The sequence below is a fragment of the Salvia hispanica genome, chromosome 6 (assembly GCF_023119035.1).
Source record: "Salvia hispanica cultivar TCC Black 2014 chromosome 6, UniMelb_Shisp_WGS_1.0, whole genome shotgun sequence".
Lineage (NCBI taxonomy): Eukaryota > Viridiplantae > Streptophyta > Magnoliopsida > Lamiales > Lamiaceae > Salvia > Salvia hispanica.
In genome coordinates, this window is record NC_062970.1 from 5,821,715 (window position 1) to 5,844,902 (window position 23,188).

The 23,188-nt window shown below is 33.8% G+C and overlaps 4 protein-coding genes and 1 pseudogene across 4 annotated transcripts; 3 read left to right on the top strand and 2 right to left on the bottom strand.

The window, feature by feature from the left end:
• LOC125194552 overlaps positions 1-974 on the bottom strand; it is a 2,996-nt pseudogene extending 2,022 nt beyond the window's left edge.
• Positions 975-1,026: 52 nt separating this feature from the next.
• Positions 1,027-2,142, bottom strand: LOC125197233 (hydroxyethylthiazole kinase-like). The gene is made up of 2 exons (XM_048095951.1): positions 1,606-2,142; positions 1,027-1,382 (listed from the first exon to the last, which is right to left on the bottom strand). The coding sequence occupies exons 1-2, from the start codon at positions 2,083-2,085 to the stop codon at positions 1,314-1,316; spliced, it is 549 nt and encodes a 182-aa protein (XP_047951908.1). The 5' UTR covers positions 2,086-2,142; the 3' UTR covers positions 1,027-1,313.
• A 4,056-nt stretch (positions 2,143-6,198) lies between these two features.
• Positions 6,199-7,869, top strand: LOC125194553. Its single transcript, XM_048092810.1, has 2 exons — positions 6,199-6,634; positions 7,796-7,869. Exons 1-2 carry the CDS (start codon positions 6,199-6,201, stop codon positions 7,867-7,869), a joined length of 510 nt encoding a protein of 169 aa, XP_047948767.1.
• A 4,326-nt stretch (positions 7,870-12,195) lies between these two features.
• Positions 12,196-13,996, top strand: LOC125197422 (GATA transcription factor 1). The gene is made up of 2 exons (XM_048096159.1): positions 12,196-12,465; positions 13,224-13,996. Exons 1-2 carry the CDS (start codon positions 12,292-12,294, stop codon positions 13,785-13,787), a joined length of 738 nt encoding a protein of 245 aa, XP_047952116.1. The 5' UTR covers positions 12,196-12,291; the 3' UTR covers positions 13,788-13,996.
• Positions 13,898-22,590, top strand: LOC125194554 (auxin-responsive protein SAUR21-like). Its single transcript, XM_048092811.1, has 3 exons — positions 13,898-13,903; positions 14,195-14,265; positions 22,332-22,590. Exons 1-3 carry the CDS (start codon positions 13,898-13,900, stop codon positions 22,588-22,590), a joined length of 336 nt encoding a protein of 111 aa, XP_047948768.1.
• Positions 22,591-23,188: the final 598 nt, after the last annotated feature.

Genomic DNA, 23,188 nt, shown 5'->3' on the forward strand with positions numbered 1-23,188 from the left:
AAAGGAAAAAAGAAAAAAGAATTGTTTAAAAAAAAAAAAAAGAAAAAAAGGAAAAAAAAAACCATTTCTCAATTTAGGCCACCCTTTCGGGGCCACTAATTTTCCGTATCGTTAATTTTACGGATGTCCCCGGGGGGACAACAATCACATGCTGATTTTCATAAAGCATCACAAAAATATTGTCATATTCGATGGGGGATAGAATTTTACTAAAATTTAATCTTTCAGCCTCAAATCAACTGCAAAATTAAGAATTGTTGAAAAATCAATGTTATTAGAACTACACTATCTGCTGTCTGATCGATATGTTAAAAAAACAACAAATCAAATCAATGAAAACGAAAACATAACCATAGATTATTTAACATAAGTTTCATAACAAAATATACATTGTTCATCTTTCAGTTTTCCTTCCTATGATACATATCACGAACGTTGGCATTTTTTTTGAAGAACACAGTTGTCAAGGCTTGAAGCGCATCAATCAAATGCATCCGAGCGAGCCTGGACCCCCAGCAGAGCACACCTGTCCCACAACCCAAACACAAGTGCAGCAGCAGGGCTTAAACGGCTGTGATGGAGTCACTCCCCAAAAAAAGGAAAGGGCTGTCCCCGCCACCCCTTTTTCTTAATCTTCTGCAGAATGGGAAACCCCCGTTTTGGAAAACTGCGCTCCCCCATCCGTGACTATGTCCACGGCCCAGACACTGCAACTATGCACCCATAGGTTGGGCCAGGGGTTTCTGCCTCAATGGCATCCGTTGATTCATGCATGCGTCCGCGCCCTGTAGATAAGCATAAATGGTAAAAAGAATTCAAAAGTTTTATGAATTGTAGTTGTGAAAAAAGGAACTAGTAGTCATCTCTTGGTTAGATGGAATTCTACGCACATATAAAACTACTATAGCGAGCTGATCCTTAAGGCTTTGTGATGATATCCACAATCTGTTCATCAAGTTTTCTGCACCAGACATTTTCGGATTGATTAAAGCAATTTAACATCTCAGAAAATAACTAGTGTTGGGCTTTTGTATTCAAGCAAAGAATCAGGAGAGCATGAAACGAAGTACATGAAATGCAGGCGGCTGTTCTAAAAGAGGCGTTATTCGCTCTGTTTCCCTTTGCTAATGCAGCAGCAGAAGCTACTTAAGAGATGATGATTTGGATACAAATGGCTTCAAATCTGGTTATTTGGATTCCACAATATCCATGCTGTAATAGATGATTTGGTGCTGATAGAGAATCATTGAAGCATAGTTGGTAAGTCACTTTTCTTTCAACAGGTAATTGTGTAACTACTATTAATCCTCTTTTTACAAAGAAAAAAATATAGGCTGAAGCACACCATATAACATCAAACAGTGGTTGATAAACTCTCCAAACTGCCATTGGAGAAGCAAAACTTTGATTATTCAACACAATCACAATTTCCTGTGGAATTTCAAGAACTACTTAAAAATCAAACAAAATCTGTTTTGCATAACATACCAAATAGGAGTATCAATCATACTTAGTTCTTCAAAAACAGCTCCAACTCAATATTGCAATGAGATGCAACAGACATTATCTACAATTAAAATTAGGAAATAAAGCTTTGTGTTTTACCTTAAAATTGGCATTAGCAGAGCCATTAAAAAGCACCAAAATCTCAGACCCATTGCCCCTAACAACAGTGGGACCCAAAGTAAGCAGCTCCAAGCACGCCTTCAGCCGGAAAGCGGAAGCTCCGGCGGCGACGGGGTCGAGCACCCACGGCCTTTTGGACTCATTGGCGAAGGCCGCGGCCATCTTCATCGCCGGTAGCCAGGCCGGCGTGAGGGTTCCGACGTTGATGTAGAGAGCGTGGACCTTGGGCGTGAAGTCTGGGATCTCTTCGACGGAGTGTATCATAGCCGGAGAAGCGCCGGCGGAGAGCAGGACGTTAGCGACCAAATCCATGGAGACGAGGTTTGTGATGCACTGAATTAGCGGCGGTGAAGACGAATTCCGTACACATTCCAAGTGGGTCCACGCTAGCTGGGCCCAAGATTCGGACTTTTTGTCGTTGGCGGCGGTTTCGGCTTGATTGAGTGTTTCGTCGGCCATGGCGATGCGCCGCCGTAAGAAGTCGTGTGCAGTTTTCCCTGACTTGTTATGGTTAAGGTAAAGTTTCGATTTTTATACAACAAAAAGAGGTAGTTAATCAAATTTATGGAAGGGGAAATAGTACTGCTCATTTCGAGTTCGCATTTTTATGGAATCATTTGAAAAATGACATAAATAGTGGAGAATTATCCGTAAGAAAGAGAATAATGTTGGAAGAGTGCTTAACAACATTAGTCTCTCTTATTTTACCATTTCTCCATTGTATTATTTATCGTCATTTTTATAAATGACAGCATATAAAGTAACTAATCATAAATAGCGGACGAGCGGAGCTACATATTCTATTCATTTTTTCTACCACTTCCATTTATAAAAAGTTAAAAACAATTTTTTAAAACCTTCCTCAGTAAATAATGATACTTCTAAAATGATGACCGGTGGAAGTATATTGTTAAAGCGTGTATGAGACATATATGATGATCCCTCAAGTTTGATGTTAAATTCTTATCAAATTAAACACTAAAACAGTGACACGCCAAACCTTCGCGGCAATTAGCTAGAACAACTAGAAAAGATAGAATAAGCTAGTGATATTTCACTACAAAAAGTACAATTTACAAAGAACTGTGTGATCGGAGAAATTTATTCACGATTTTTGACTTTATGATATCACTTTGCTCAAATAGTGTTTAATAATTGACTCGGTCAAGTGGTCATTCTACTCACGATTTGGCCTGGCTCAACCATGTGAATTGTAGACTTATTATCACTTGGTAGCCACTCGGCATATAGAAGACTCGACTAACTGACTCGATCGAGTACCGCTTAAATTGTGTACGATTATCGATTGCTTTCATTTTCATTTTTGACCTATTTTAGTTTTTTTTAAGCTACAAAATTCATCACTCATCAAAATTGCACTGTTAATAATCTTAAATAGAACAAGTTAGTACTACTATTTTTATATTTCGTTGTTATCTTTTGCTATATTTAAGTTTAAAAATATTCAATGTTAATTTTAAATACAAAACCATATACTGAAACGAGCCGGGCCGTCGACAGCAACTACAGTTCTGATAATGGGCCAAGACTTGACCATAAAAGAGGCCCGCATTGTAGAGGAAATGCTCGCTCTATAATAAACAACTATCTTAATTTATTGAAAAAGGAAAGGACCACCCAAATCTGCCTTGATGATAATTAAATTAATTTAATACATTAAATAATAAAAAGTAGTGTATCTCCATCTTATGAGAAAAGTGATACACTGTACTTAGTGGAATTAGTGTACCACAAGCTTAAATTTATGAATCTTGAAAGTACTACCAATTATTTGGATTCAAAGTCTTCTTTTAACATGTTCTGATTTTAATAATTAAATGCACTTATTTTTTTTGTTGAACATATATGAGGCTATTAGTCTTTCAAACAACTTACAAATAGGACTTATAAGCTTTTTATTAATGTATGAAAAATAAGCTTTCTATCACCTTATATGCTAAAAATATACAGTAGGTTTAAAAAAAAAAGTTCTTAAATCTCAACTTAATTTTCTTACTTTTAATCAACAACCGAGTTATAAAAATAATACAACAAGATTTATCAATGCATAGCATAAACGGTATGAGTTAATTAGTCCCTTAATAATTGTTCAATTTGAATTTGATTCCGTATGAGTTTTAAGAAATGTAATAGAAAGTGAATTGAAAAAGTTAGTATAATATAAGTCTTATTATTTTTATACATTAGTTTTATACATTAGTTTTATAATAAAGAGGGAACATCTTTTTTGTCATAACTTTTGCCAAAGTATCATTTTAGGTCATTGAAACTTGATAATATCATTTGAGATCCGTCAACTATAAGTTAATATCATTCGAATACTTTTTTACTATTTCCAAGAGTTTATGACAAAATATCTCAATACCTTGGAAGGCTCCCTCCGTCCCAAGATATTAGACCTTATTCCTTTTGGAGTGTCCTAACATATTTGAATCATTTCTATTTATGGTAAAAATTTACTTTACTTCCAACTCAACTTAACCACTAAACAACATCTCATAAATTCCGTGCCTCAAAAGAAAGAGCTCTAATATCTTGAGACGGAGATACTTATTTTTAATTAACTTATCATATACTCATATTTTTTCAACAAATTTTCTAAATATAATTTAGCCTCAATATACACTTAATTTTGTGACATGCAAGAAAAGTTTCTTCAACATTTTATAATTAAAGAATTTTAAAAATATTTTGAGGTATGGATACATGTAAAATATAAAAGGTCACGGTCAATAGACGATACTTGAATGTTGATATATTATTTAAAAATAATATCAATATATCAATATTCAATATCGTTTATTATGTAAATTAAATTTTTTCAGTATCCACATCTTAAAAATATTTTAAAATTCTTTAATTCGTCGAAGAAGGAACTTTTCTTGCATGTCAAAGTGATAATATTGAAGGTTAAATCATATTTATAAAATTTCAAAAATATAGTAGTAAAGATATTTATAAAAAATATGAGTATCCGATAAGTTTATTAAAATACCTTGGTATTGAGGATATTTTAAATCGGAAAAACTTGGAAATAGAAAAAAATACTTAAATGATATTAACTCATAGTGATGGACCCAAAATGATATTTTCAAAGTTCATGGACTAAAATGATACTTTGATAAAGTTTTGAGCAAAAAGATGTTTCTATAATAAAATTTAGTGAAATGATTACTCCCTCGTCCCAAGGAAGATGACCCCTTTCTTGGGCCGGCCCGGGATATTATGCAACTTTATTTTGTGTGTTAAGTGGAGAGAGTAAAGTAAGGAATTGGAATAAATTAGAGATAAATGGGTTTATTTTAAGAAATTAAAACTAATTGGGACAAATAAAAAGGAAAGTAAGTAAAACTTAATGGGAGGAAGGAGTAATATAATATATATGATCTATTTATCATTTATGGTAAAAATTAAAAGTTAATCATTAATGGTGACGGAGAAAATAGTAAAGTGGACCATTCATGTGGTTTGGAGAGAATATACTTACCTAGTAATTAGTACTGTGTTTTTCTAGAATATTATTATTGCAATTTCTGATATTTTAGTTTTTGAATAGAGAAAATTTGAGGTATACTAAGAGCACTCCAATGGCGTGGCATAATCCGGCGATTTTGCGGATATCTATTATCGCCGGCCGGGGGGAGGAAGGTCGCGTTTTTCGAATTTCTCCAAATTTTCGAAGTGGCGTTTAACGCAAAATCGCGGATATCCCGGCCTAAACGTTGGCGATAATCCGGCGATATCAAAATTTTCCTTCAACGGTCATATTCAAATTCCACCCCTATAAATATTTCATCCTCTTCTCCATTCATCACCCACAAACTTCATTCACACAAATTTTCAATCTTTTTTCTCTCCATCTTTATTAAATGAGTTCGATTCATCGTCTCGTCTTCATCACGAGGAAATATCACATTCTTCAGAAAAAAAGGAGGTACCTCCAGCTCCCAGGATGGGATGAGGGGGTTTCGCCAAAACCAATCAACAACTATATCTCCGCCGCATACAAAGCGAGATCGCTCGAATGGGTGACCACCCCAACGGCCAATCGCCCGGCGCGATACACCCTCAGCGACCACACAATGCGCCAATCGTTGTCGCAAATTTTTTGGGAGGAACCCTTACCCGGAGATGTATTTTCGGGTTGAATCGCCGCTCCTTTTCCCTGGCATTGTTATCGTTGTCGCGCCGTTACCCGAGTTCGGCTCCGGGCAAAGGGGGGAAGCCCATTTCGCCCTCAATGCGCATTGCCATCCCCCGTTGGCATGGAGGGCCCGCCGACATGTTCGATGAGATGCACTGCTCGGCGGGGAACGCCGGCAAGTCCCGAAAAATTTTCGTCGGGCGTCGAAGTACCGGCTACAAAGGTACGCATCCCACCATCATTCTTGAAGTCGTTGCCGACCAACGGCTTTGATTTGGCATGCTTATTTTGGTATAGCCGGGTCGAACAACGACCTAAATGTTCTCAATTCCTCGCCCCTTTTCAACGAGCGGATCAACGGGTTAGGCCCCTCCATCGAATTCACGGCCAATGGCAATGTGCATAACATGGGGTACTACCTGGCTGACGGCATCTATCCGCAATGGCCCGTGTTTCTGAAGACGATCAGATGCCCACTCGGAGATAGAAGAAGGTATTTTGCCCGAGCGCAAGAGTCTGCGCGCAAGGATGTGGAGAGGGCATTTGGGGTGCTCCAATCGCGATTTGCCTTGGTAAAGGGCCCGACGCGCTTTTTCTACCAGGGGGAGATTGCCGATATCATGTATGCGTGCATCATCATGCATAACATGATCATCGAAGATGAACACGAAGGCGTCCTCGACGTCACCAACGACCCAAGTGTTGCATCATCGAGTCACGGTGTCTCAACCGAGTCCGCCCGCCAGGGTGTACCGCACAACGAACATGAACGGTTCCAGGCGTTCATGGACATACACCAGAAGGAGGCCATCAAGCACTACAACACGATATCATCGAAGAATTGTGGGCAAATAGAAACCGCGCCCACCGCCCTTGATTTTTTTTTCTTTGAATTTTTTTTTTGATTTTTTTTTTCCATTCGTGTACTTTTTTTTTTTTTAATTTTCTTCGTTGTAATGTGTACCCGTGTTTAATACAACGAACTTTATTACTATTATTTGTTTTATCTTATAAATTAAATAAGCTAGCTTTATTATATATTAAAATAAAATAATTAAATTAGTGATGATGTAAAAATGAAATGTTGAGCTAGGGAGAAATAAGGGAGAAATAAGGGAGAAACCATTGCAGAGGTTGGCTAAAAGTTGGCTAAAAACTGGGGATAAATTTTGGTGCTGATGTGGTGCTGATGTGGCAGGAGTTAGGGAGAAATAAGGGAGAAATAAGGGAGACAATTGGGAGTGCTCTAAATAATTATACATAGTGATAGAATGATTAATTTCTAAAGCAAGCATTTTGTGTATTTAAAAAAGACAAGTGTCAGCAAGAAATCCGGATCCCGAGCGTGTCTCATCCCGAAATCAATGCTTATAATCCTAATAATTTATTTTGTCGCTTCCAATCAGTGGATTATTTTTCCTAATTTCGCAATAGCTTTCTATTTCAAGCGTCAGTTAAGTTGGTCAACGTATGGTGATACTACTAATAACTAATTTCACAGTAGTTTCACAATGGCCTTTATTTTCTAAAGAAAATTCGTGTTCGTGGGTTTAATTGTAAGTTGTTACTATTTCATAATTCTCGTCTGATAGCGTTCTCCCAAAATAGTTACTCCCACATTTGGGTGTGTGACAGTGAGATTAATTGGCACATACTCCTGCTCCTACATATGGGATTGGACAAATTCCGAATCTCTCTTTGGAATATTCAAATAAAATTTTAGGGTCCATGAAATGAAATTTTAAAAAATTGAAAAATAAAAATAGTAGTAGTTGAAATTATTAGCAAGAAGCCCGTTGTAACCTACTCACTACTAAGGCTGGCCTACGTGTCTCACATGACTCTTGCACAATATCACAAGAATTAGTGTGCTAAACAACCACTTTGCTTTTTTAGGAAAAATCTACTATTTGCTTTTATTTTGGGCTAATGCATTTATTCTTAATAATTACTCCGTAGTTTATAGATTTTATTTAATGCTTAAGGTCATTGGTGTATACGTAGTTTATATGCTTAAGGTCATTGAAGCTTTAGTTGATGAATTTTCTGAATTTTTATTTTCGTTGAATAAGCCTTAAAAAGTTTGTTTTGTTTTGTTGTACTCAATTGATATAGAGAAAGGAGACAATGCTCATTAGGGAAGATAATACTGAATTAGTAGTAATTATTAATGTGTATACGCACTGAAAAAAGGTTAAAAAGTTTTTGTTAGAAGGCTCGATATATAAAAAAAGATTGAGTACTTTTCCCTTCACTAATTCAGTTGGACGTGAGAGCACATGATTTTCAAAAGTTAAATAAATACCGATCGAATTTATGGAGCTCATTGTTATATATACTCCTACAGTCCTACTATGAGAAGGTTCAAACGAATTTTTATTTGAAATTCTCCTTATATATTATCTGTAATAAAAAAGAGAAAAAATCTCCTAATTAATCGTATCTATATATGCTTAACTCACTACGTTATAAACAAAGTACTTATACTTATAAAAATCGTCCAAAGTGGTGGAAGAATATATTAAATGTAGATTAGGATAATAAACTTTAATTACTTGGATTTTAATTAATTAATGCTAATAAATTTTATAAGTCGATCGACCAAAAGCTAATGATGCCGTTATTAGTATATAAAATTTTCTACAATTAGAAAGAAAAAAGGTCAAAAGTTTAGAACTTCGGATGAAAATATTCATAGCGCGTAGAACGTAGAAGAGATAGATACTCACTTAATCACTTTGTTCGCTATTAATTATCCTATTTGGAATCGACATGCGTTTTAAGAAATTGAAAAATATAGATGTAAAAGTTTAGATGGAAAATGTTAATGGTATGAGTAAAATTTAGTAGTTTGGACATATTAAGGGGCGGAGCCAGGATCTCGATTCGACAGGGTCAAAAATATGTCTAAGAAGAAATTTTAATGGTTTGAGGTGGGGCATTTGTAAAGGAAATCAATTTTTTTTAAAAATTTACTCCATGAAATAGTACTACATCAAATATATTGAGGAGGGGCAAATGCCCCTTATCCCCTCCTAGTAGATCCGCCCCTGGACATATTGCCACGTGATGTGTTCATCCAATCATAGTTGGAGTTCGAGTGTGTGCCGCCAAACCCTAACAATTAGTTTATATATTTTCACAATAAAATTGTTCTTATAACATTTCAGCCGTTTTATTGATGAGTAATATGCTCCATGTATCTTTTCTACTTCAGCTCTAGGCTCCACTTGGTAGGATATACGAGCTTAAGATCTATTTATTTGGTCTAAATTGTCATTTGGAGCACACTTAAATTAGCATGATGCCTGCTTTTTATCTCAACAATAATAGTTACTCTTATTGGGATATGATCAAATGCAAACTCTATATATTGTATAAGCTTCAAACTATAATCATAATATCAATAGATGATAAAATAATAACAACAAAAAATGTCAACACAATATCAACGATTGATCCGGTGTTGAAACTGTGTTGACATTTTCTGTTACTACTATTTTGTCATCTGTTGATACTTTTTAACAATTCAAATTATAATTTAGAATTTATACAATATATTTTATCACTACACTAATCTTACTTATATTATTTCTTACTTGTGTGGACAAATGCCAAAGAGTGCGATTATCCCGTGATAGAGAATCAAGTCTAGAATCTAGATCTCATGACTTCTCTCAATCCAAGTGGAAGAAAGACAAAATATGACAAAATATATATTACATGTTTTGGAATAACACCCACTACTAATAAAAAATTACATTAGTTAAATACAAGTCATATTCACATAATGTTTGGTAAACTACCACCCAAATCCTACAGCGGCCCAGTCACTCGACATTATCTAAGTTATAAAACTTTGTCAACTTCTCATTTTCTTTTATTTAACTAATACATTTTGTAATGTTTATTCAGACTTCTGATTTCGTGATTGTACTCCATTTGGAAGAAGCTTGTTTGGTTGCATCTCTTGACATAGAACAATGGCCACCATTATAATAATCATCCTTGTTGTCAATTGTTTGATCTTTTGTATTTTATTTATTTATTTTTCTCTTCTACTTAATCCTTCTTTTATTTTATCATCTCCACATTAACCTAAATATTTTTTGTCAAATGAAAAGCCACTACCTTAACTCACTATATCCTATGGACTATACACTATCATTACTAACTAAAAATTTGTTCAGGATACTATTTGCTTTGGCTGGGTGTGCGAAATAGGAGTATATGACAAAATCATTACTAGTATACTATAACACATTAAAATAGTAATACTAAATTCAATATCTTATAGTAACACTGTTCATGAGTTTAAAAGACATATTTCAAAATACAAAATAGTTTTGTAACTCAGTTAAATTAACAATTCGTGTTACGACAAATTCTTTGATGTGAATATAATACATGATTATAATTATATATAGTTTACATAATATTGTTTATATCTTATGGAGTATAATTTTTTTTTTCATTTGTTCATATAAATTATTCGACCAATGCATTAATTATAGATATTGAGATAAAAAGAAACACGGATCAGAAAGAATCTACAAATTGAGATTAGAAGGAATCAACTCTTAATCTTCCGGTGAACAATAAATTTGGATGAACATATTTTAATGAAACAATTAGTAAATGTAATGAATGGATAAAATATACTCCTATTAATAAGAATTTTACTATATAGAAAAAGTGTGATTTTTTATGTAATAAAAAGTATATAGAAGCCTGAAACATAGAATAGAAAATGATATTTGAATGTGCTATATTTTTAAAAGACACCAAATGTAATAGCTGTGCTACAATTTTTGGGGTCGTCAAAGATTATGTTGTCACCCCACACCATAAATATAGTTTGCAATTCCACTATTATTTTTTGTGGCAAATTCTAAAATAGTGGCAGTGGGAGAGAATCTGCTCAACTTATTTGAAATTTGAATAAAGTCAATTTTTATAATGTATTTTAACTATTCCATATCTTGCATTTCAACTCTTATCGTGACTGAAATTCAAATTATATGCCAATAAATTATATCCAACCATCAAAATTCAAACATCACAATCTGGAATTGTTATAAAATGACCGAACCCGAATCATGTGCCGGGTTGACCCGATGAGTATGCACCCCTAATTTCGCCTCACGAGTCAAGGTGACCATAACATTTTAAATTTTAATTGATTTTCGAATTCAAAATGAAACTACTGTTATGACTTATGAATGCAAATATTTTAAAGGTTGTGAACATTGTGAAAAGATTATGTTAGATGCGACATTTACTCTGTTTCATATTCCTAATATAAGTTCGAAAAAAATTATTAGTAAATTTATACATTCGATATTCATATACCAATGCACTATTAAACATTATGGTTCATGATGATGTAATTATATATTTGACATTCCTAAAATACTTTTATTGCTTAGTTTGCCATTCTCCAAAATATACATCCAATAGTAATTACTCCCTTATTTTTCAAAAATAGGGACATTTGAAACGGCACTGATTTTAATCACAATTTGATAAAGTAAGAGGGAGAGAAAGAAAAATTGTTAAAGTAAGAGAGAGAGAAAAAAATTGATAAAATAGGTGAGAGAGAAAAAAAAGTAATGAAATTAATATTAGTGGATTATGAGGTCCACTTTAAGTTGTTAATTGTAGTGGTATAAGTAGGAGTAAATACATTGATGTATAGAGGTATAAAGATTTCCTAAAATAGAAAGTTTGAAAATTATTATTTTTAAAGAACGTACTAAAAAGAAAAGAGTTGCTATTTTTAAAAAACAAAGGGAGTATCATTTTCTTTCACTTCCCTATTTTTAAAACTGAATACAACAAAAAATAGAAGAAAGACAATACCTAAATCATTTGATTACCATAACAGGGCACGCATAATTTTATATGTAGTTGGTATTCGGTTTCCAAGATAAAATAAGACTATCAAGATATAATCTAAATTGAGTCGTGAGATTATTTTAGTCATAGAAGATTAACTATGACTAGTTATCACATGATTATCTATCTAAGATTAATTTATCGGGTTGAATCTCATGAACCAAACAGACTACCAATTTGATCTCAGATACAGTCTTGCAAACCGAACGCCCTCGTCGCAAGTACTAAAATAACATGGAATAATTCCTCAAGGTTTGTGCAAAGAAATTAAAATATTCTATATGTCCACAAAATCTTAATTGATTCATTTCTAAATATTACCTAATTATATACTATTCCCTTTTCTCTTTAATTAATACTATAACATAATTACATCAATCTTTTTTATATAAACAATCGAAAAGAGTCAAAAAATTCACATCCATTCGAATAAAGTAAAGAAAAAAGAAAAATCTGCGCCTCGTTTAATTCAATTAATTCTCCTCGATAATAACCTCTATTCTTATCCCTCACAACAAGAGAAGAAGAAAAAGTAGAGGCGTTTCCTCTCTCTCTCTCCTGAAACCCCAAATTTCCTTCTCTCTTCGCAAACGCCGTTAATTATGGAGATTTTGGACGGAGCGGAGCCGTGTTTTGTGGTCTCCGACGACCTTCTCGACTTCACTCTCGGCGCTGAAACGGAAGAACAAGTCTACGACCTCAAAACTTCTCGCTCTTCTTCGTCTTCCCTAACGACGGCGTTTGGTGATGACTCGCTGTTGAGTGGTTCATTTCCCGTAAGTTTCATTCACTTCTATTTTTTATGAGTTGACTCGGCCGAGTTGTCTCGTTCAACTTTATTTTAATTTATGTGAAGGGGAAAAGCGGAAGAAGTGCTTTTGAGAAATTATATTTTTGATAAACTCAAAATTTATGTGATTAATCGAAATTAAATTGAATGATTAGTGAAAGTCGTTTTGCCTCTTTTTGGTGATTGGATTATCGTGATTGAGCTGTAAAACCGATGCTCGTGTCTTTTTCCGATTTCGTGCACAATAAAATCAAATTTAAATTATGGAGGTATACTATTTTTCTGTATAATTGAGGAGTCGAATTTGTCGTCGTGAATTATTCTATGCGTTTCTCCACTTGGAATATTTTGACTTTATTGTGCATTTGTACTACAAAACATACACATAGTACTACTACATTATTATTATTATTATTATTATTATTATTATTATTATTATAGTCGGCCATTTTCTCATTCAAGTCAACTCAGTGAGTTAACTCAACAGACCGGCCGGTTTTTATTAACATTAGTTACTTCATTAGTTTATTTTAATTAATATGGTTCTTTTCGTTGCTATGATTATCCATTTTTTGGATTAAGTTGTGCGAATATTATGGTTGGAGGGGGTGACAACCGACTATGACTCATTGTTGTATGATTATCCATTTATGATTATAATGGGTCTAAATTAAACAATTTAGCTTATATGATCATGTAATTCTTAGAATACTTAAATCTTATACATATACATTCATGTTTTAGGAGTTTGCAGAGGAGGAATTGGAATGGTTGTCGAACAAGGACGAGTTTCCGGCGGTGGAGACGTGCTTCGGCATATTGTCCGACAACCCGGAACTGCTGGTGAACCACCACAGCCCGAGCTCCGTCCTCGAGAACAGCAGCAGCAGCAGCGACGGAAACGGCAGCGCCTCCGCGAGCTGCTGCGGCAGTCTCAAAGTCCCCGTCCGACCCCGGACCAATGGCCGGAGGCGGAGACCAAGGCCGAGTTACGGCGAGTTACCCGATCAGGCAATGTGGCTGGGTCAAGTCACTTGGTTGTTGCCGCGGACGTCGTCGTCGTCCGGCGGCGCTCGGTTGGGGCGGAGGTGCTTGCATTGCCAGTCGGACAAGACGCCGCAGTGGCGGGCCGGACCGATGGGGCCGAAGACGCTGTGCAACGCTTGCGGAGTGCGGTACAAGTCGGGGCGGCTGCTGCCGGAGTACCGGCCGGCGAACAGCCCGACTTTCTCGAGCAAACTGCACTCGAATTCTCATCGAAGGGTTGTTGAGATGAGACGGAAGACGCAGTTTGCAACCGCAGTGTGAGGGTTTAGAATTAAGAGGGAGAGGAGTTCTTGTTTTTGTTTGGATTTGAGCTAATTAGCATAATTTAGCTTAGGTTTAAGGATTTTTATTTGTTTTTTTTATGGGATTAGATGGAGGTTTGTTGTAATGGATTAGATGGTTAGTGTTTTGCCGCGCTATTTGGTTTGTTCTTATAATCAAAATCTACCTTAGGCTTAGATTTGTTTGAATTAGTGCTTTCATGGTTTCCTTTCAGGCTTCAAGAATGCTTTGATTATACATATTTCGATATTTGTTGAATGTATTGTATTAGTAGTACTACTTATTGTGGAAAAAATAAGCGTGATTTACAACGAAGTTATGAATTATAGTATCGATCATATACTAATTCACAATTAAGAACATGCTGAGTTGATTGTGAATTATAGGAAAAATCATTCACAATGCAAATGTTAATATTAGTTGTTAACATACTCCGTAGTAAACAAGTAAAAACACGGTATATAGATTTTTGAATGCTTTACGTTTTTGAATTGTAGCAAAAAATCTTGAATTCACAATCCATGGTATTTAAGTTAGCAACAAATCATTAATTCAGGATAGAGAACATAATCTGAGTGTGAAATGCGGATAAAATAATGGCCAGTTAAATAATAATCTAACGGTCTTTTTTCCAAGGAGAGAAAATAAAAATGTCATTATTGTAAAGTAAAAATCCATTTATTAGTATAAATAATATTCACATTTATTATTTTATCCGTATTTCACACTCAGTTAATGTTCTCTATCCTGAATTAATGATTTGTTGCTATAATTCATAACTTAAATGCCATGGATATATTGTGAATTCAAGATTTTTTGCTACAATTAAAAAATGTAAACATTCTTAATTGTGACAATTTTTTTAGACTAGTATTCACAAAATCCAAATACTGTCGCTCGTTGTTTTTTACTACTCTCTCCTTCTGTCAAAACTAGACACACCATTTTGGAGTGTCTGTCATTTAAAGACATATTTATCTTTTCCTACTTTTAGTAAGTAGGCAATATACTCCACTAATTCATTATACTCACATGTCAATATAAAATTAATAATATAAAAATGAGATTCATATTCCACTAACATTTTTACTGTTTTTCTTTATAATTCATACATTTTCTAAAACTCATGTCGAATCAAAGTGTGTTTTTAATTGACGGACGGAAGGAATACTATTCTAGAAATTACATGTATTTGATTTAAATAATAAAAGATTTATGAAAATGATTCCAATTCAAGAATATTAGATAAAAATATAAAATATATGTATATGCATTACATTTACAAAATTATGTGTACTGAATAAATAGATAATCGTTTTACACTGATATTCTTAAATTAAATTAATCCAATTTTATATGTAGATATACAAAACTAGCATTTTGTTACAATTTGCAACAACACCCATACAAAATCAAATACTAGCATTTTAGATGGTAATGTTAAAACCTTGGCAAAGAAATGTTTTCAAGAAATAATTGTTCCAAAAAGAGTTAGTAAAGAGTTAGATATGCACTCTTGATTGAACACGTGTTTTAATGTACAATTGGTAAAATAAGAGAGAAATAGAAAAAAATTATTTAAAGTTTTGTTAGTAAAAAATGTGTCTCACCTCATTAGTGAGAAAAGAATTTCAAAAATTAGAAAATACATGCTCTTGTGGGACGGACTAAAAAGAAGACACACTATACATCGCTAAAATGGGTACATAAAAATTGTTTTGTATTCGTTCTCCATCATGTCTTTGTCACGTCTGAATTTGTGGAAAGATAAGAGGCATTTCTTGTGGTTCGTGTTACATGGATTGCTTGTTCATTAATCACATATATGGATATCACCACATCCGATTTATTGAAATGGTAAATCATAAATATATGTATATTCTCCTAATCATGTGGGTGCGTGCACGTACATTTCTTTTACAAACTCTCAATCTTGGAATAACATGCATATGGAGTACATGAAACCTGAAAAAAATTAGGAAATATGCATCGTTATATTCTTGAGTTCCCTACATTTTATTGTAAACTTTAGTAATGAATTATATATAGGCTCATTAGAAGCCCAATCAAAACCTAAGCCCAAGTCTTGCCTAGCCCATCCCAGGACTCACCTATATAAATTCCTCAACTAGATCTGCATGTATATTTCAATTATTTCTGCTTTAGTATTGACCAAATTTTAATACTATTAGAAATATTTATCTTAGTTATTTATATTTTTTAAATTCCTTTTTACAATTGATTTTTCTTAAAAATAATTGCAATTAGATAAATATGACAAAGCAAATTTATTAATAAATAATAATATAATATTTCAAATAATTCTAAAATTATTTAACTAGCATGAGTATTACATTGAATAGTTATATTTCATGTGTTAAGATTTCGAATTAGGGATGTCAATTGGGCTAACCCGCTCGGGTTTGGGCCAACCCACTCGGTTTGTCGGACTATTTAGGTGTGGGTTATTCGGGCTGTAAATTTTTCGGGTTATATATTTTTGGCCCTAACCCTAAATCTTCGGGTTTCGAGCTAACCCACGGGCTATTCGGGCCAGGAGTGATCTTATTTGTTTCTTTCTATCCAATTCGGTATTCTAACTTATAAAAAAAAAACTGATTGTCGTAAAGTGAGGTATTATCAAAGTGATCAAGAGAAGGAAAATAATAGCTATTGAAAATTGAAACAAAATACATAAACATATCGCTCAATTAGTAGCACGTGTGAATCTGAATACAATTAAATGACAATTAAATAGAAATCATGCATTACAAAAGGAGTTAAATAATATTCTTAATTGTATAACGAAAAAATAAATTCTAAGAAGTTAAAAAAGATAGTATAGATAATAGTATATCAAAAAATAAATTCTATGGAGTTTAATGTGATTATATGAGTACATATTATGATATTAATATACTCTATATTTCATTAACCCTAACTTTTGATTTGAGAAAGAAGACATTATTACCTTATATAGTTCATATGCCATATATATTTGATATATATAAGTATATAAACCCAAAATTTCATATTTTTTAAAAATGCTCAACCCATGGGCTAACCCGCAAACCCACCCGGGCCAGTCCGCATAACCCGCCAACCCAAACGGGTCAGCCCGTATAGCCCGGTTATGTATTTGGGTTACAATTTTCCGGACCTAACCCTATAATTTTATCGGGCTATTTAGATCGATCCGCGGGTTTCGGGCTAGATTGACATCCCTACTCACATTACTGGTTGATTAAATTACATGACATAATCAGACAATAGTAACTAAAGTCAGACAACAATAAAAAGACATTACATTCAAGGCAATCAAACGACATTGTAATATACTACCACATTAAACACTCTCATTTGTTGAATTTACGATTTATACCGATAAAAAGAGAGCAGACTAGAGAGAGATGGTTTAGGCCATCCGCAACGCTATCTCTTATCCGTCTCTTAACCGTCTCATCTCTTAACTATTCATGGGCCCCACTGTACTTTTCAGCTCATCTCTTAACTAAGAGACAGCACCTGCAACCCTCCATCTCTTAACCATCTCTTAACCATCTCTTAACTATTCATTCAATTTCATTTTTTATTTTTAATTCCAACAAATTCAATTAATAAAAACACACTTCATTAAAATAAAATAAATATTACAACTTAAAAGCCTAAAAAATAGACCCGGAGCCGGAGCCTCCACCGATTGGCCGGGCAACCGCGATCGCCCCAAAAATTCTCCGTTTTGGGATAATCCCGGCGTTGCCCGTACCTCGGGGGAGGGACGATAGTATGCATCAACGTCAAAATGTGGTGTTTGGTACGCCGAGCGGGAGTGGTCGAGGCCTCAGGTGCCCGGCGGCCGAACCGGAAGTACCCAAACATTTGTACATGCTCGCCCAGTCGACGAACGAGTTCAAGTCGAACCTGACGGAGCGCCACCTGCCAGCTGCCGCCGCCGCCGCTGGAGTTTCCATCGCCATGGACATTTTTCAACAATTTGGAGAGTAGTAAGTTTTGTGTGTAAAATGGAAGAGGAATGAGGAATAAAAGTTGTGTTTGTGTGTAAAATGGTGAATGGAGTATAGAGTATATCTATAGAAGAATAAAAAAAAAAAAAAATTTGAAAATTCGACCAGTTTGGTCCCCAACGGTCATTTGACCGTTTTGATTTTTTATTTTTATATTAAATTCGATTTTTTCGAATTAAAAAAAAAAAAAAAAAATTATTACGTCATAATTCCGACGTCCACTCGCGGGCCGGGCGAGTGGGCGTCACGCAACGCTCCAGCGCGCGCCACGTGGGCGCAGCGCGTCGTCCTTGCCAGCTCGAGGCCGGCCTCGCCGTGTCGCGTCGTAGCGGCCAGATGTCTCGTTTCCGTCGAGCACGGGACGAGCCTCGCGGCGGCTGACTCGATGCTGGCTCGTCTCGTCGAGTCGAGGCAGAGCGAAGTAAATCGAGTCAGCGTTAACGAGATGCTCTTAGAGGAAACTAGATGATTGTAGATTTGGATCAATAATGACAAGAGTAAGCAAGAAGCGATTTGAGTTCGATTCAACCGTCCCAGACTAGGAGAAAGTGAGCCGATTATGGTTATTTGATTGCTACATCTTTATCGTACAATTCATCAAATATAACCGATTCTCCTATATTTTGTTTCCCTCAAGTCCTGTTGCATGAAGGACATTAGCAAAATACCTATATAAGTGGTGGCGTTCGGTTTCCTAAATAAAATAACATCAAAATATAATTTTAGATTGAGTTGTGAGATTATTTTAGTCATAGGGGATTAGCTATGACTAATTATCTCATGCCATCGGGTTGGTTGTAAGTTTAATCCTAAACCAAACCCTCCATTTTTGAGTTTTCCTGGGCCCCGATATTTGGGACACTACCCCACGATTTTAAAAATCAATTTAAAGGGGGTTGAAAAAGGGGGGGTTTTCCTATTTTAAAAAGATTAGTTTTATAATAAAAGGGAGAAGGAATATTAGGGGAATAGGGGCCCCTACCAAAAATGGTAAAAGTGAAGTGAGACAAATTATGGGGACGTCCAAAAACCGGCCGAATTATCCGCGGGGACACCCAAACCCAAAAAAGGTGATTCTACCAATGTAAATGTAGAGAAATACATTTATTTTTACCCATTCCCTTTTTTCAAACAATCCCCCTCCGTCCCCGTTAAGGTTTTTATTTGCCCGTTAATCGAGGACGGAGGGAGTAGTAATTAAATGATTTAGTTAAACTTCAAATTCAAGGAGATGATTGAGGACTGCGGTAATGGATAGATTTGAAGCATTCAACGAACTATAAAGTTTTGCTTTACGAAAATGAAATATGAGAGAGTGATCACCATAAATAGCATTAGGAGCGGGATTGTTCCCCGTAGTTTAGTCAACAAGCTTGTTAATGCCATAATATCGATTGATTGCAAAAGTTTAGGAATTTTCAAGCAACTATACACATGCCCGTGTTATTTACTGAATCAATGATGTTAGCACCGGAATCTTGATTGATTGCGAAGTCGGATTATATATATAATTAAATAATGTATTTGCAAATTTTATGCTTTATATGCAAAACTAGAATTTGAAGAATATGTTACAATTCAAGAACAAATACCCATTACCAAATTCTTACTTAAGATGTCAAAACCTCAATTAAGAAAACTACTCCCTTCGTCCCCCGTTAAAAGTCACACTTTTCCATTTCGGTCCGTCCCCAATTAAGAGTCACACTTCATTTTTACCATAAATAGTAAGTAGGTCTCACATTCCACTAACTCAATTCACTCACATTTTATTATAAAACCAATATAAAAAATGGGTCCCACATTCCACTAACTTTTTCAACCAACTTTTTTTTACATTTCTAAAAACCCGTGCCCGGTCAAAGAGTGACTCCTAATAGGGGACGGAGGGAGTAATAATTAAGATATGATTATTAATTATCTAACTATAATGAAAGGTGATTTGTGGACGTACGTACATTTGCAAGTGTGTACTTAGTATGATTTTGCTCTTATTATTATCAGTGACTTTTCTGTTAATGGTATTAAAATTGGTCCAGTATGTTAAATTCAAAATGGACAATAAACTATTAAACTAATTCAAAGTCGTAACAAGAATATTAAACTAATTCACCTCCAAATCTTCCGAGAAACAATTTGCAGCCAAATAGTATTTGTTCAATGACATGTAATTATATATGTGATGTGGATTGGATACGATGGGTTTTGGGATATTATTTAAAACAAAGAAGTATTGTACATATTTTAGTATTTTGCCTCACTATATAGAGAATATCTGTATATAATAATTGATACAAATTTTAAAAAACTAAACCAATATTGGAGAAAACAGTGGGCGATTGGGTGAGCTAAAGTATATACTACCATATCGCGATTACCTACTCTAAGCTTTGAGATAATCTAAATTAAACAATACGACAATGTTAAAAGTTAAGTCTATGATTTGCTACTTAAAAAATATAAATATGTATGAATCCATAATCTCAACATTTAAAGAAACTTATAAAAGTAAATGAATTTTCCAAGAGTCCCATGATTTTCTAAATTTTATTGAATCAATAAAATATGTATGAATGTCGGAAATCAGTGTTGGAAGGTAATATTAATTTTATTTTTCGTTTAATTAACTAAGCTTTCTAAAATATTCTTAGATGGGTTGATTAACTTCATATTTAAAGTGAACAAATTCTGTCCAATTTTAATTCAAGATTTTAAAATGTTAAATTGTTAAAAGGAATAAGATACTGCCTAATATTTATTAAGTGGCGTACTATTTAATTAGACATCTCCCTAGAAATTTAGAATTACTCGCTAATTATTGTTGAATTCATCCTTTGGGTCCAGCAAATGGTGTTAGTATTATTTATATCCCTGGAGGCTGGAGCATTATTATAAGCTATATCACATTTGTGTTAAAATGATGTACTAATTATTTAATATATGTTATTTTAATTTTAAGTTTTCAGCAATCGCAAAATTTCATTTTTCACAAACTAAGAACAATAAGAACTAAACTCGTGATTTGATTACAAAAAATTCAAGCTAGGATATTGTAATTTGAATTCTTTTTAAATGTCAATTAACCGTAACGTAATCTCTTGCATTTACACAAGTCTCTTTTAAAATGAATTTAGAATAGTTAATTAGGTTCTATTAGTTTCATAACTAACATAAATTTATAATTTATAACATTAATTATATTATATATCGCAGTTGCATATCGTTTTTGATGCAATTAACATGTCCTTATTGGTATAATATTATCTTAACAAGGTCAATTAATATTAAAAGGGTCTGTATATATAAAGAATAAAGACAATGACTAAGCTGCTGAATTTAAGCAGAAAAATATTTGTTTAAATATTTAAAGACTGAGATCAACTAGCTAGTTTAAGGACTTACATTCCTTAATTAGTATCCAACTCAAAATGCCAAAATATCTCCTAATCTCTGCCTGCACACTTAAATTGATCAAGAAAATCAAATCAATGTAATATACTCCTATTATTTAATTTTCAAGTTTGATTTGGTTGATCAAAGATTATTGTCCATATAACAATAAATTAAAATATCTGCTCTAATTTGGCTGTTTGTTGTAGTGAGCTTAATTATCTTAACTCGGCATGTCACATGTAGTACAACATGATAGTATAAAATATTAATTAATAAAAAGAATATCAATAATAATTATAATAAATAAGTAAAATATTTTGATAATTGTGAAATAAAGATAAGAGAATAAATAGTTAGAGATGTTACGTACGTAACGAAATATCCTGTCCTAATCAAAGCGATCCTAAATAATCCATCTGTCGACGATTAGACAATTTTAAACCAAAACATATAAAAAAGTTAACAAACTTTAAATATAGAGCCCCGTATGCATAATTGTCCTTCCATTATGAGGTGGGTAGGTCACACTAAATATTCTTCTCGACCCAACAAAATTAAACATATTAAAAAATCCCTTAATTTTGTAGTATAAAGTTGAATAATGACTCAGGCATCTATATAAATTATTGATAATTAAGTGTCTAATTGCTTATGAACATCTCATAATCATGCAACTTAACTAACCATTTATCTAGGAAAAGTATCAATAACTCCCCTTTCAAAATATTTCAGTGCCCATACATTGATAGCGTACTACATCCCTACAAACAAGATTTTGTACAATAATTAAGAAAAAAGGTTGAAACAAGGAAAATAAAAATAGAAGATTTAGGCTGAAATACTGTCTGTTGTTAATTTAAAGCAATAAAATTATAAAAATCTCCCCAACAAAACCATGGGCGCATAGGCAATCCTAAAAAATGGGGATAGTGATAATCACTTACATAAACATTACTTGTATAAATAAGCCTTCAATTAGACAGAAACTCCCAATGCATCATATCTTTCTCAAATTTTCACAACCCAAACAAATAAGCACACGCATTAGGTAAAATTGTGAAATGGGAAGGTGTTTCTTGACTAGGAGTCGTCACGTTGATCATAGTTACTCATCGAGATCATCTGCACCGAGGGGTTTCTTGGTGGTTTATGTAGGGGAGAGTAAGGATAAGAGTCGATTTATAGTTCCGATTTCGTATTTAAAGACTCAATTATTTCAAGATTTGTTGAGGTTTTCAGAGGAAGAATATGGATTTGAGCATCCCATGGGAGGTCTGACAATCCCATGCAGTGAAGAAGCATTCTTGAATGTTACTTCTCGTCTACATGAACTGCGGTTTAGAGGGAAAAACTATTTGCATTGAGTTAGTACTTGTTCGTTAAAAACGAATTTTTAATAGAGGCTCTTATTCGATATTACCGTATTTTTTTGTGGAAGAAAATAGTGTTATTATACTATCAAACTTTGATTCTTTAGTGTTGGGTAAAAATAATGTAAACTTCGAATCTTGGGCGATCATAATTTATGGTAACTCAATCTATATGGAGTGTTAAATTTCATACGTAGCTAGACACAGTACTCTCATTCATCAATCTCATGAATTCTACGGTACATATTGTTTTGCATTTTCAAGTTTGATGTTACTTTTATAGTTTTACTCTTGTAAAATATAATTGTGACTCAGTTTTTTATATAATATTAAATACTCCGTAATATGCATATTGTTAAACCGAAAAATACATCTGCTTGAACATATTACGGATGCGAGCGACAAAAAGTTAAAAAAGTAGTACTACTCTATTATTTTTATACTCATTCCGTCCATTAAATACGAACTATTTCCTTTGATTTAGTTCGTCGAATAAAATTATGAACTTTCTAATTTGTACTTTTTTGTAATTTAGTACTCACACTAAAGAGCCGCTTGGTTTGCCCAATTAGCCCAAGACTCAGTCATATGA